At 56.5% G+C, this 13,690-nt stretch overlaps 1 protein-coding gene across 2 annotated transcripts; it reads left to right on the forward strand.

Moving 5' to 3' along the window:
* Positions 1-220: 220 nt before the first annotated feature.
* MPST (mercaptopyruvate sulfurtransferase) lies at positions 221-11,270 on the forward strand. 2 transcript variants are annotated; one of them, XR_004300933.1, is made up of 4 exons: positions 221-327; positions 3,692-4,319; positions 7,527-9,014; positions 10,723-11,270. XR_004300933.1 is itself a non-coding variant. In XM_032416505.1 (3 exons), exons 1-3 carry the CDS (start codon positions 292-294, stop codon positions 7,823-7,825), a joined length of 963 nt encoding a protein of 320 aa, XP_032272396.1. In that variant the 5' UTR covers positions 221-291; the 3' UTR covers positions 7,826-9,903. The 2 variants fall into 2 exon arrangements, 1 of the variants encoding a protein (XP_032272396.1); XM_032416505.1 differs by lacking the exon at positions 10,723-11,270 and having other exon boundaries at positions 7,527-9,903.
* The last annotated feature ends 2,420 nt before the right edge of the window (positions 11,271-13,690 follow it).

The following is a 13,690-nucleotide window of genomic DNA, read 5'->3' on the forward strand; positions in this document are numbered from 1 at the left end:
GCCCCGCGCCGCCCCGCCGCGCCCGCCCCCGGCCGCCCCCCAGCGCGGCGCGCCCCTCGGACCCCGCGGACCCTCCAGGGGGTTGCGGGGCGACTCAGGGCGGCGCGGGGCAGGGGCGCGGCGGCGCGCGTGTCCCCCTGGCCCAGCGAGTGGAAGGCGCGGGCAGCGGCGGCTCCAAGTGGCCGCGGCGGTGGGCTGTGCCCGAGTCTCCTCCCTTTGGCCGGCCGCAGGTTGGTGGCGGGAGGAGGGGACGGCTTCGGGCGCGGGGAGGGGGCGCCTTGCGCAGGGGCCATGACCGATCCCGGAAGCCCGGAGCCCGAGACCCGGGTAACTGCTGCGGCATCGCGCTTGCCTTTCTTTAGGGGGAGGTCGATCGTTGGGGTGCGCGGCGCGGGGCTCCCCCGCGGGGTCTGAGCGGAGTAGGGGGCTGCAGTCTAGCAGAGAAGGCTCGCCCCTGGGTTCGCCCTAAGCATGGCTGTCCGCAGCCGCTTGGGGCGGCCTGCACCGTGGCCTCAGCGTGAGCGGCGGGTGGGGAGCTGGGGGCGGGGGTGGGGTCACCTGGTGCCACCCGAGAGGGTAAGAGGGAGGGGGGAGGACTAATAAAGCCCCACAGAGAGGCCGGGGAGGCAAGGCCGAGTGGCCCAGAGGCTCCAAGAGAAGAAACTGGCAAAGAACTTGCTGGAGTGAAACGAAACTAGCATTGGCCAAGGCCTGCTCGGTGAGCACTTTGCTCCTAGGGTTTTACCGACTTCCCACAACAACCCTGCGGAGTAGGCCGGAAACTTATTTAAAGACCAGAGAGACGGGCCGAGCGAGTTACCCCAGGGGCTCGCAGTGGGTTTGAGACCCCTCAGTTGTTAATCTCAGATCTGAAGCCCACGTGGCCTGCCTGCTGCCTTTGTTTACCTGGCTCACCCCCAAAGCTTCATACTTTAAAAAAAAAAATGCTTTTGTTTTAACCGACTTAGCCACCCAGGCGCCCCAGACCTTTGTTTTTAATTAACCTATTTAATTGTAAGTTTGTATAATTTCATTTTTTAACAATGGCTGTGTTTCACAACCACATCACATAATTCCTGAAAATGGAACAACTTGTTCCTCCAAGCTGGTGGGCCACCCCTGCTCCTGGTCAGCTTTTTGCATGCATGTGTCTGTGACATATGTCTGGAATGCTTTTCTCATCCCTCTTTTAAAAATTCTTTTTACTCCGAAATAATTATATTCTCAGAGGAAGTGGAAAAATGCACACTTTGACAAGCATTTCCCTAGAGAATCTTCTAAACTTTGTGCTTTGCCCTGAGGTGCGGAGGGGGTACCAGGAAGGAGTAGGCTGGGGCAAGTCCTTGCGATGGGCCTGGGGCTGTCCCCTGTGACCTGGAGTCCTTCACTCCCAGAGCACCCGCACCTGTAGTGGGCTAGGCTTGGCCAAGCACCCAACGGCCGGGTCTGAGCCCTTCAGTGACACACAGCCTCCTCCCCCAGACCCTCCTCTGCTTCCTTCAGTCCTATGTGACAACTGCCAATCAAGTGGGAGTGGGTGGGGCAGGATGACCTCAAACCTCTGAAGTCCCACCCAATCCTGAAATGCCAAGATTCTAGATGTGTTGCTATTGTTGCAAGTCCACCTGTGAGAATAACTTCTCAGAAATAATGGGATTTTTATTAAGCTGTTTTTAGTAATTATTAAAACCAGCCATGTGCAGTGCCTTATGATGGCCCCTCGATACTCATTATTTAATCTCCACCTGTAAGAGCTGACCGTTGGACGCTCCAATATAAGAAGTGAAGATGGCCAGGGATCCCACCATGCCTGCCCTCAGACAGCTAGTTAAGGAGCAGAGTGATTCACACTGACTTGAGGCTGGGGCTCTGACTCACAATCCGGGTTACTTTCTACTCTAAATGAATCCTCGGGGAAAAAAACCAGGAGCTCCAAGAGGGGGGGGGGGGAGCCACTGTGGTTCACAGATGGGTTCCACAAGAAGGGACCTGCAGCATCCCCCAACATTATCCAGCTGTGGTGTAACCCACAGATACTGGAATCACCCCTTAGCCAATCACCCCTTAGCCTTGGCAGCCTCCTTATCCTAAAAGTCAAGCTGTAGTTTCCGGGGTCCCCTGAAAAGGTCCTCCAGGAAGATTTCCCACCTCTTCTGCTCCCACCCTAGGCTAAGGTAGTGGCCCCTCCATGTTCCCACTGAACTCCAGACCTTCCTCAATTATACTGTCCTTTGAGCAGGCCTGTGGCCTGTCTTTACCCCCAGGGCCTGGCAAAATCAAGAGTTTTTCAGCGTCCAGCACAGGGCCTGGCCGTGGGGTAGAGTGACTTCCTAAAAGCCAGACTGCGATGAGTCTGGGAGGGTCCGGGGCACGAGGTGTCACACTGTAGACTCGTTAGGCCCTGGTCATCAGTGACCCGGGGCTGGGGAAGAAATCCAGCCTCAGGAGCTGAACTCTGGCTTCAGATCCCAAGACCACCCTGACCAGCTGTGTGAGCAAGGGCAAGGCACTCACATCTCTAGTCGCCTCATGCAGAAAACGGGCGTCTTCATAGGTCCAATATTAAAGGCTGCAGTGCTTAGCCTGTGGCCTGGCCCACAAAGCACCTGTTCTCTACCCACCCCTTCCCCTCCGTGGCAGGTCTGCTGGGTATGGATGGTCAGGTTGTGCCCTGATGAAGGGGGAAGGGGGGCCGACCTGCAGCTCACACTCCACTCACCCAGTCACGTGCCCTGGCAGAAGGGGCACCTTTCTCTGACCTGCAGGAAGGCATCTAACGGACCAGGGGCTGTTTGTACGGGGGCTCGACATGTTCAGAATATCCTGACCCTGGAAGGCTGTGACCTGGCATGTCATGCGCTGGAGTACTCTCAGCTGCTGGCCCCCAGGGGAGCGGAGGGGAGGGGGTGAGGCACAGTCACTCTTGCACCTGCTGCATGAAGATTCAGAGACAAAGTTCAGGCTCAAGGGGCAAAATCTGCCCTTGCTGGGCCCCCAGAGCCTACACAGTGCTTGCCCACCAGCGTCTGGATTCCGGGGTCAGGCTGCCCAGCGTGAAGCCTGGCACCACCACTTTAGCCGCTGACTTTGGCCAATTCAGTGCACTTACATGACCCTCAGTGTCGCCTTCTGTGAAACAGAGTATTACCAGCCTTCTTGAGGCCACTTGTTCCACAAATTAATTGAGAGCCTACTCTGTGTCCTGCAGTATTCTAAGGTATTGTGAGATTAAATGACGCGCAGGAGTCAGTAAATCCCAGCTGCTAGTCCCATGAGGCTGCTTATGTAAACGTTTGATGAATGAATGAGTGAATGAATTCCACCAGGGACCTTGGTGGGTGGCAAGTGAAGCAGAGCTGCATCTTGGGGAAGGGCTAGAATTTTGGCCCCTACCTGCCCGCCCCCTTGAGCCCCGTCCCCACCCCACCCCGCAGCCAGCCGCAGTAAAGGGGTCAGGGTCATTCCGTTGCTCTGCGCTGTGTATGTCCTGGCGGGGGGAGAGGAAGAGAGGCCCCAGTGACCGAAGTCTGCCCTTGGGTTTGCCACCGCCGCTTTTCTGTGCTTCCTGGACTCTGCCCTCCCGGGGTTCCACCGCCCCTGCCGGCTAGGGCCAGCCCCAGTGGTGCAGGCGGTTGCCGCCACCTGGCCGGCCTCTTCCTCGATTCCTCCTGACATCCTCCCTGTCGCCCAGGCCTGCAGCCCCAGTGTCGCCACCGCCACCACCATGGCCCCACAGCAGCTCTTCCGCGCGCTCGTGTCGGCGCAGTGGGTGGCCAAGGCACTGCGGGCCCCGAGCGCGGGGCAGCCCCTGCAGCTGCTCGATGCCTCCTGGTACTTGCCCAAGCTGGGCCGCGACGCGCGCCGCGAGTTCGAGGAGCGCCACATCCCCGGCGCCGCCTTCTTTGACATCGACCAGTGCAGCGACCGCACGTCACCCTACGACCACATGCTGCCCAGCGCCGCGCACTTCGCCGAGTACGCGGGCCGCCTGGGCGTGGGCGCCGCCACCCACGTCGTGGTCTACGACGCCAGCGACCAGGGCCTCTACGCGGCGCCGCGCGTCTGGTGGATGTTCCGCGCCTTCGGCCACCGGGCGGTGTCGCTGCTCGACGGCGGCCTCCGCCACTGGCTGCGCCTGGGCCTCCCGCTGAGCTCGGGCAAAAGCCGCCCGGAGCCCGCGGAGTTCCGCGCCGCGCTCGACCCCACCTTCATCAAGACCTACGAGGACATCAAGGAGAACCTGGAATCCCGGCGCTTCCAGGTGGTGGACGCCCGCGCCGCCGGCCGGTTCCGGGGCACCGAGCCCGAGCCCCGAGACGGTAACAAACATGCGCGCAAAGGGGCGGGCGGTCAGCTGGGGCGCGGGCGCACGTGCGCCCTGAGCTCTGCCTTGTCCTTGCCTTTAAAGGACACCGCATGGGGGCCTGGGGTTTGGGTTCTAGTTGCCTCCCTCCCTAAGCTTCGCTGGCTTTATTCCTAAAGAGTGGACAATAATACTTGCCCCATCCCCACCCCCACCCGTGCTCGGGGCAGTGACTACCCGAAACTCATTGGGAACCCAAGGCGCCCTGCATAAAGGGAAGAAGCCAAACAGCCCCACCCCGATTCTGTGGATGTAGGGGAGTCTCTGAGGAATTGGAGGGATGGCAGGAAGGCCCAGTTTGGGAAAAACCCAAGGGGCTGGGTGTACACCATCCCAGCTCGTGTTGGAGGCAGACAGGAGGGGGAGGAGTCTGGGGCGGGGGAGTGACTGGAACGTCCCCTGGAGGGACCAAGGCTTGCAGGGGCAGAATGGAGGGGGCACTAAAGAGAGAAAGGGATTGCTGCCCCAGGTTGGAGAGAAACTGAATAGAGGTGGTTGCGGGCTTGAGTGGGGGCGGAGCCTTCTGCCTATGAGCTGGGTTCCCCCAGGCAAGGAGACTGCAGGAAAGCCCTGGAGCAGGTGGGCAGGGGTCCCCACAAACAGGTTGGTCAATGGCCACGTTGGTGTGCGCCTTTCAGTGAGCCAGAAAGGTCGGTGCTGTCACTGGACAGAGGAGGAAATGGGGTCTCAGGATGGCTACCTTGCTCGAGGTCAGGAGGCAGCCCAGCAGGGAAGTGAGGCAGTCCATTTAACTGCAGTGAGCAACCAGTAATTACCCAGGCTTTTCTCTTCGTGCCTTCTTTGGGGAGGATGCAAGGAACTTGCCACTTCCTCTAGGAGTCTGTCCCTGAATTGCATCCCCCATGCCCCTGAATCAGGGGCGGGGCTTCTGTTCTGGGCTTACAGAGCAGTTTGGGCTACCCAGTCCTAGCACTGTTTCGGATGGCCGATGGCAAGGACCAGCCATGCGTCCAGTGCATCCTGAAGACTCACCCAATAGCTGGCATGGAGTCAATGTCCCAGAGAGATTTGGGGAATCGAGAAGGACCCTGCCACATGGAACTGTGCAGAGCAGTGTTGCCATTAGGTCAAACCATAGGAAACCGCTCATAGCCAGCTATTTTTTGAACCTACATAGGTGGCGATTTTATGTGGTTCAACCTGATAAGGATGCCACCTTGAACCCGTGAGGTCGTTCAGCTCGGCCCTTGGGGGAGGGAGGGAGAGCAACATAGGGCAGAGAGCCACTTGGCAGGTCACCTAACCTAATCTCGGAACTGCAGCTTCTGCATTGTGTGAAATAAGACCAGAAACAGAGCCTACGGGACGCAGTGAGGGTCAAATGTCAAATGAGAACGAATGGAGGAAACGCCCAGCGCAGTGTTTGCACACATAAAGTGCACTAAGAAATGGGAGGTGATAGAATTAATGGGTGCTTCTGTGGTTATAGCTCTTCACAGCGGTGCTTAATGCTACCTCAGCCCTGCTTGCTCACCCATAAAGTGGGCGATGATAGGACACGCTAGCAGGCTTGTTGTGGAGGTGGACTGAGCCAGCGCATGCAAAGGCTTCCTCGAGGTCAGTGGCGGACATCACCTCATTGTCATTGTCCCCACTGCACGGGCTGAGACCTGGACAAGCGCGCCCCTCAGTGAGGGGTCATATCGGTCCGGCAGGGTAGGGGGAAGCATGCTTTGCTTGGTGGGGGTTCAAGGCACAGGGACAGCCCTGCTCTGACAGTGACCAACCTGTGGGGAGGGCTTGCTCTTCTTCCTTGCTCCGGGTTGGTCTCTATGTGATGTCTCCCAGTGAGCCGCTTCTGCACCTACATGGGGATGCAGGATGCACTCCCACCTCCCCATGGACTCGGAGCGCTGTCTATATGCTAAATCCTGGCAATGGTTACCGATATGGGTCAACAGCTCCCTGGAGGAGTGTCACTCCACTGCAGGGGGAAACCGAGGCAGAAGCCACTAGTCTAGAGCCCCACCCTAGGGTCTGAATGGCCGAGCTTTTTGAATCACAGGCTGTGAGGGTTGATTCTGTTGCAAATCTCAGTCCTTGGCATGAAAATGGGAATATTAGTGACACCTGCCTCATAGGGGATGGTGAAAGCAAAATGATTAAGTTTGGGGGGCATGACCCTCTTAATGAATGGCTCTCTAGCCTTGCCCAGGTTCTTCGTGCTATGATCGAAATGATCTTTGAAAATGGAAGTCTGGTTTCCCCTTGTAGTCAGGTCAAAGCCCTACGTCTTAATCCAGGCAGTTCCCCTTGGGCCTCAAGCTCTCCCATGTCAGCACTTTTGCCCAGTGACCTTTAACCCCTCTAAACACCATGTGATTTCCTGCCTCCTCCGATTACCCCCCCTTTCCCTAGTCTGGGGTGCTCTCGGTCCCTGCTGCCCAGACCTCTCTACGTGACAGACCCCTACTCACCCACAGCGCCTTCTCAGAGAAGCTTCCCTGCCCCCCGTCGCCTGGCGGTGAGCAGCATCAGCTCTGGGGCCTCTCTGACTTGGGCAACTGAGTTTGCGTGCCTCAGTCTCCTCATCTGTGTAAAGGGGAGGATGATCATTTCTGTCCTGTAGAGTTTGGGGAGGATTAAAGGAGAAGATACAGCAGAGGGGTTCAGAATAGTGCCCGGCACAAAGTAAGTGCTCAGTAATGTCAAGGATTATTATTACTGTTAATATCTTTCTATAATGTGTCCCATGACATTCCGTAGGGCCTTTGTAACACCCCTCATCCTCGTAATGGCTCAGTGATGCCTGTCCACCCTGCCCGATCAGTTCCTTTACTGCAAGTGCACGGAGTCCTAGCCAGGCAGAGGGCTTGTTTATCTTTGTTGCCCCCCGGGCACATGGGTGATCGGAAAGGAAGCCAGGGGCAGAGTGAGACTCTGGTGGGGTCCGAGTCGTAGGTCCCAATCCCAGCCAGCAATTTGCTAGATGCGGGGCCTAGTGCAGTCCCGAACCTCAGCATGCCCTGTAAAATAGGGATACGTGTAAGTGGCCCCTGGCTTGCCTAGCTGTGAGGACTGCGTGGGATGGTGCATGTAGAGAGTGTTCAGCGCCGTGGCTGCCTGGGAGGCTCTCACACTGCAGCGGCCATATCTCACACGCCCTTGTACTTGTCCCCTCCTTCCTGCCCTCCTGCTTCAGGCATCGAACCTGGCCACATCCCCGGCACGGTGAACATCCCCTTCACAGACTTCCTGACCAAGGAGGGCCTGGAGAAGAGCCCTGAGGAGATCCACCGTCTGTTCCAGGACAAGAAGGTGGACTTGTCCCAGCCGCTGGTGGCCACGTGTGGCTCCGGTGTGACAGCCTGCCATGTGGCACTGGGGGCCTACCTCTGCGGCAAGCCCGATGTGGCCATCTACGACGGCTCCTGGGTGGAGTGGTACATGCGCGCGCAGCCGGAGGAAGTCATCTCCGAGGGCCGCGGGAAGACCCATTGAGGCTGGCCGGGACACAGGGAGCTGTGGCAGGCCTGGTGGTTCTGACTCTGCTTTGACCGAGTGTGTGTTTCTTCCTGCGAGTCGGGTGGCACATAAGGGGACATCCCAGAGGCCAGGAGTTCTGTTGACTTGTGGGCTCCCAGTGGAGGCAGGAGAGAAGGTGGTGGTGGGCGCAGGGGAAGGCAGCTGCCCCACACGCTGAGCTGGGGCCCTACCTCCCTTCTGTTTCACTGTTGAGGAAATAAAATAGCCAAGGGCTAAATCTTTCTAACTGGGAGGCTGCCTGGTGTTCCTAAGGAGCTGGTGGTTCCAGCATGCCCAGCAAAGGGAGCTCCGTGGAGCCTGAGGGTCTTGGGGATCCCGTCCCTGCCTTCTGAGCAGGGCAGGAGCCCCAGAGCCCTTCCATTCCTGCGACCAGAGTGCCCCCAGCAAGCTGTCCTCTACCCCGTAATGCTGGGGGTCTCGCTTCTGGCTTCCAGGCTATTTAAGATGAATCTTGCTATGGTATGTCTAGAGTGCGACCCAAAGACCCACCCAGGTCAATGCACACCAGTGCATCTCATGTCAAGACAGTCTTCCGGCCTAAACCGGTAGGAGGCTGTACCACATGAGGAGGCCTGTCCCAGCCCAGCCAGGATGTTCAAGAGAGGGGTTAAGTTCAGCCAGATTGGACTTCAGCCACTCTGGGATCCCATACTTGGAGACTAGCCTCTGGAGCTACCAGGGGGCAGGGGGATCCAGGGGGTTTGATCCTTTCTACTCACGGAACACCTCTGTCCCCAGGCTTCCCGAGGGTAGAGGCTCTGTCCTCCTCCTTCTGTATTTGTCCTTTGTGCAGAGATGGACATGGTGTCTGAGAAAGCCCCAGATGGCCCCTGCCTGAAGTTGGGTCACACCTCCCCATCTCCAAGCCCCCAAGGCACCCCTCAGTAGCAAAGAGGCAACTTCGGTTGGGACTGGGGAGAACCCTAGAAGAATAAAACCAGACTGGACAGTGACTTACCCAAGGGCACACGATGGATTTACCACAGAGCTGGACCAGACCCAGGTTTCCTGACTGAATTTACTCTTCTTTGTACCTGCGACCCCCATCACATGTCCTCTGACGCTGAGTCACCTCCCAAGTCCATGACCGTGAGGGAGCCAGCCGACAGGACAGAATCCTGGTTTTCTGAGTGAGAGCTCTAAAGTAAGTCCCAACCTCCCTGAGTCTGTTTCCTCACCTGTAAAATGGGAAGAATGAGGAATTTCAGACAAAGATTTAGCCAAGAGCTCATTGCAGAGTCCCATTGTTAAAAAAGATTTTATTTATTTATTTTAGAGAGACAGCGTGCACAAGTGGGGGGGAGGGAGAGCGACAAGCAGACTCTGCGCCGAGCTCGGAGCCCGACACATGGATCGATCTCTGGACCCTGAGATCATGACCTGGGCTGAGATCAAAGAGTCGGATGCTTAACCGACTGAGCCACCCAGGTGCCCCTGCAGAGTCCCATTTTTCTAGCTCAGAGTTTTTTTGGGCGGGATCATTCTTTGTTGCCGGGGCCGTCCTGTGCATTGTGGGATGTTTAGCAGCATTTCTGGCCTCTACTCACTAGATGCCAGGAGCAACCAACCAGTTGTGACAACCAGAACCATCCCCAGGCATGACCAAATATCCCCTGGGTGGCAAAAATCACTCTCTGTTGAGAACCACCGCTCTAGGAGCAAATAACAACAGTCAGGGACAGTGTAGACAGGGATCCCAGTGTGCAGGTGATCCTTGTCTCCCCATCACAAGCCCCTTCCCCTGGAGGCTACATTTAGCAGCTCAGAAGGCTCCTTCCTTTGATGCTCAGATAAGCCTCATTTTCTCTCCCGGAAGCGTCCCTGCCTCTTCAGGGAGAGGGGTTTGTCTGCAAATGCGTGTGCGTTGTGATCTGGCTCCTGTCTCAGCTCCCCCGAACAAGGCTGCCTGACGTTGGACACTGCTGAGCCTCTCTGAGCCTCAGTTTCTTCATCTTTAAAATGGGAGAAATCACATTTCCCTTGAGCATTACGGGGATTACATGAAAGAATCCACTGAAACTGTTGAGCTTGGTGCTGGGCACAGAGTAAATATCAAGTGTTCCTGTTATTTTTTTTAAAGGACTGTTACTTATTCAGCATGTTGAGTGCCTCCTGTACTTCCGGCGTTGGGGGTGAGGGGACAGCAAATACCAGAATTGTGTGCCTGCCCTCGAAAAGCTTCCCAGCCAGGGAGTGAAACTGGCCAGTGCTATCATATTTCCAGAGAGAAGGGAGGACCGACCATGAAGTGGCAACAGACTCATTGTACAAGTGAAAAAACAAGCTCAGAGAGGTTGCGTGGTTTGCCTGAGGGCAAACAGCTAGTTTGAGAGACAGCAGCTTGCCCGACTGGAGTTAGAAATCGCAGCGTGGAAGCCCCTCCAGTGGGTCTTGCCTTGGTGGTTTTCCAGATTTTCAGGATCAAGGGGGGAATGGAGGGTCGCTCGGGGTTTGGAAACACAAGTGACAAGCTCAGAGAAGATGGCCGAGTGTCTCCAAGCTCCATGAGGAGGAGACACTCTGAGCTATGGGATTTAAACAAGGGGTTTGGCTAGGCTCTCTTCCCCCACCCCGGTCCTCCTCCCAGCCAGGAGCCCAGGTGGATCGGAGCTGAGGCTTTTCCTCCTGGGAAGGTCCCAGATGGGTCTAGACAGATTCAGAGAATGGCCCAGAAGCAGGAGAACGGAAATTGGGCCTGCCTTCCTAGGATTCCCAGAGCTGCTGTTTAACTTTGAGGAGTTGACTGGGTTCCGCCCTGCCTCTTGCAAGTCTGAACTCCCAGAATGATTAACCACTCGGTGCGGAGTCCCGGCATCTGCCAGGGCCCGACCTACCCACCCTGTGTGTTCCAGGCAGGAGCTTGCCACACTGGACAACAAGGATGATGAAATTTTTGTCCACTTGGCAAATATTTGCTGAGCACCCCTCTGTGTCGGGGACAGCCGGACAATTCCAACCTTGTCGAACCAGCTGCACGGGAATGTGAGCTCACTCCTTGGATCGTTGCCACGAGGGTTCATGGCCCGAAGCCCCCGCCCCACACACAGTGGACTGAATCATGAATCAATGTACTGATTTGGTCCTGGTGCTTGGAATCAGTTCTGCACGAGGCCGCAGAAGGTCTGCCTTCCAGATCCTTCTGGGCAGGGTCTCGGTCGTCTAGTCTGAGAAAGGGGACCAAATTCTAGGGGTGATGTCAGGTAAGGTCAAGTTCAAAACAATATAAGGTGTCACTCCTACTGGAATAACCCAGCTATATAAGCACAATGGAGCTTTATTTCTGAATTTATGGGGGAATGAGTCATTCAGGAAGAGATGGAATTTTTAGGTTACCAAAGCGTTCTAATTTTAAGCACCGAAAGTTTCAACATATATTACCTGTTGGGGGTGGAACGTGGTAATACTGAGGGCACCCGAGCACCCAGGGGCTTTGTTTTACCCTTGCATTGCCGTGATCCCTTCTGGGGCTGTCTGCCCCTAAGCTAAATGGCCCCAGCCGCTGTGACTTCCCAGGTCCTTGCGAGTCTGGATTATTCTTGCTGCCCGTCCTTCCTGGTGACTGTCATGTTCTTCAGAGCCTCTGCCTGCTTCTAGGTGGGCCCACGCCCTCCGGATAATGAATAAGCCCTTCCAGTGGCTTAACCCACTTTGTTGAACCCGTCACTCTCCAATCTGGCCCACCAGCAGCTTGTCCGCTGCCTGCTGGGGCCCTAACCCTGCCCCTCTGTCCGTGTTCCCCGTCTCAGTACGCACGGCCACCACCAAGGGGTCACCAGTGCCCAGACCTGGCAGTGAGTCTCCAGATTCTACCTCCCGCACCCACAGCCAGTCAGCACCCAGGCCTGGGGAGCTCCACCCCTATTCCCACTGCCTTGGACCTCTTACCACCCCACACTCAAGATACAAAGATGCAGCCTGTCCCAGCCGCGAAATCCAGCACACACTTTCAAAACAGGTCTTGTACCAGGATCTGGGGGCCTGGAGGCTAAAGACAGACCCTGAGAGGGGGAATTGACCTAGCAGGGAGGGGAGGACAGACAGACCACGACAGGTGTAGTGAGGAGTATCTGAGAGGTGCAACACAGAACGGGAGAGTGTGGAGTAGGTGTTCTGGGGCTGAGAGGCACCTTTGCTTGGGGCCCCTTTATGGATTCCCTGGACCATGCCTCCACACTTCTTGTAGAGAAGTAGTAGTGATCGGGGCTCAAAGCACAGCCCCCTGGAGGAACCCAGACCCCCTGCTTCCTGGCTGTGAGTGTGGCAGTTACCTCAGATACCTCATCTGGGACGTGGGGCTAATCCGGTAGCCACCTCATAGGATCAGACTCCTGGTTGAGCAGGGAGCCTGATGCCGGGCTCAATCCCAGGACCCCAGGATCACGACCTGAGCCAAAGGCAGACGCTTAACCGCCACACATTATTACTATTACTAACATTCTGTCCTACCCTTCGCTCCTGCCTCCCTGTGATTGCCTGAACACCCGTGAGGGTACCTACCTTATTCATGGTTCTCTTCCTGGCCCCCGCACAGTGACTCACGACTCACGTAGACAGGTCCTAATGCATGCTTGACCTATACAATACATAAATACCCTGGTAGGGCTGACAGAGACCATAATAATCCCTCCTATTTCTCCAGCACTTTCCTTGCCAGGGAAGATGCTAAATGTTTTTGTGTTCATTTAATCCGACAACCCTGAGAAATAGTGTTCTTCTCCCCCATTTTGCAGGTAAGGAAGGTTGAGCTTAGAGAGGTTGCAGGAAGGTGAGGGCTAGGATTGCAATCCTGGAGGGAATGAGTACAGGCCCTCATCATTAGCCGGAGGCATGTGCCCAGCTGCAGAATGTGGGGCCCAGAACAAGGCAGAGGGGCCTGCGGGAGTTCCCAAGCCAGCCGGGTGTCAGGGAAGCTTCCGGGGGGCTGGTGCTCGGGAAGTTATGACCCCAGCGAGGCTGGCTGTGTCCATGCTTCCTTCTTGCCTTCTTCCCCTGCCAGGCTCCACCCCCTCCCACAGCCTTTCCCCATTTCCAAAAGGCTTGAAAATCAGTTACAAGCCCATTGAGAGAGCGAAGTCAAATAAGAGCACATGGGGCCTGAGTGGGAGCCCAAGGACTTCTTTCTCGAGTGAAAGGCATGGGCTCTGGTGCTTGTGTAGCCCCCCCGGAGTGAGCAATGAAAAGGGAGAGCCTCACCCAAGGATGGGGATGCTTTTGATGCTGCCCAGTTGACTTTTCCTAATTTGAAAGCAAGAAAACAGCTAGATAATGAATTTTGTTCACCTGGGTTTACTTCTTTCCCTAGGGTTCCAGGAAGCACCCCTTTCTCTCCTCCCCCAAGGGGTTGGGGGGCAAAGGGGCAGGTAAATGCTCCCTCCCACCTGTGGAGAGCGGGTTAGGGTAGGAATTCAGTACCAGACCCACACTTGCTCTTCTGACAGGCCGGGCTACAAAGGGACTGCCCGTGGCTGCACAGGATTCTGGGAGAGGTAAGGGGCGTGACATGAGAGGCAGGGACAGGCAGAAGCAGCTAGAGACTGCCGTGGGCCAGGCAAGAGCTCCCAACCATCAAGAGCTGCTCTGGGCACCTCCGAGAGCAGAGCTGGAGACGTCCCCTGGGGAGATACGGGGCCTCTGGCTTACCCACCCTCACACTACCCACTGGCTCCTCGCTCCCCTGGCCCCGAGCAATTTCTGGCTGACTGATACTCATGTCCAGCCTCTGCTATCTTGACTTGGCCCTTGGCCTGACTCACTGTGGTATCTGCTCCCACAGCTCCCATCTGACAACAGAATGTTACTAAGAAATGTAGAAGAAACAAT

Source organism: Phoca vitulina, unplaced genomic scaffold, assembly GCF_004348235.1.
Source record: "Phoca vitulina isolate PV1807 unplaced genomic scaffold, GSC_HSeal_1.0 scaffold19, whole genome shotgun sequence".
Taxonomy (NCBI): domain Eukaryota; kingdom Metazoa; phylum Chordata; class Mammalia; order Carnivora; family Phocidae; genus Phoca; species Phoca vitulina.

What these genes read in the sequence shown, in the direction of transcription:
- MPST (XM_032416505.1), top strand. Translation starts at nt 292, where the DNA reads ATGACCGATCCCGGAAGCCCGGAGCCCGAGACCCGG. An exon ending in GCCCGGAGCCCGAGACCCGG is followed by an intron (nt 328 to 3,691) that starts GTAACTGCTGCG and finishes CCTGTCGCCCAG; the next exon opens with GCCTGCAGCCCCAGTGTCGC. An exon ending in CGAGCCCGAGCCCCGAGACG is followed by an intron (nt 4,320 to 7,526) that starts GTAACAAACATG and finishes CTCCTGCTTCAG; the next exon opens with GCATCGAACCTGGCCACATC.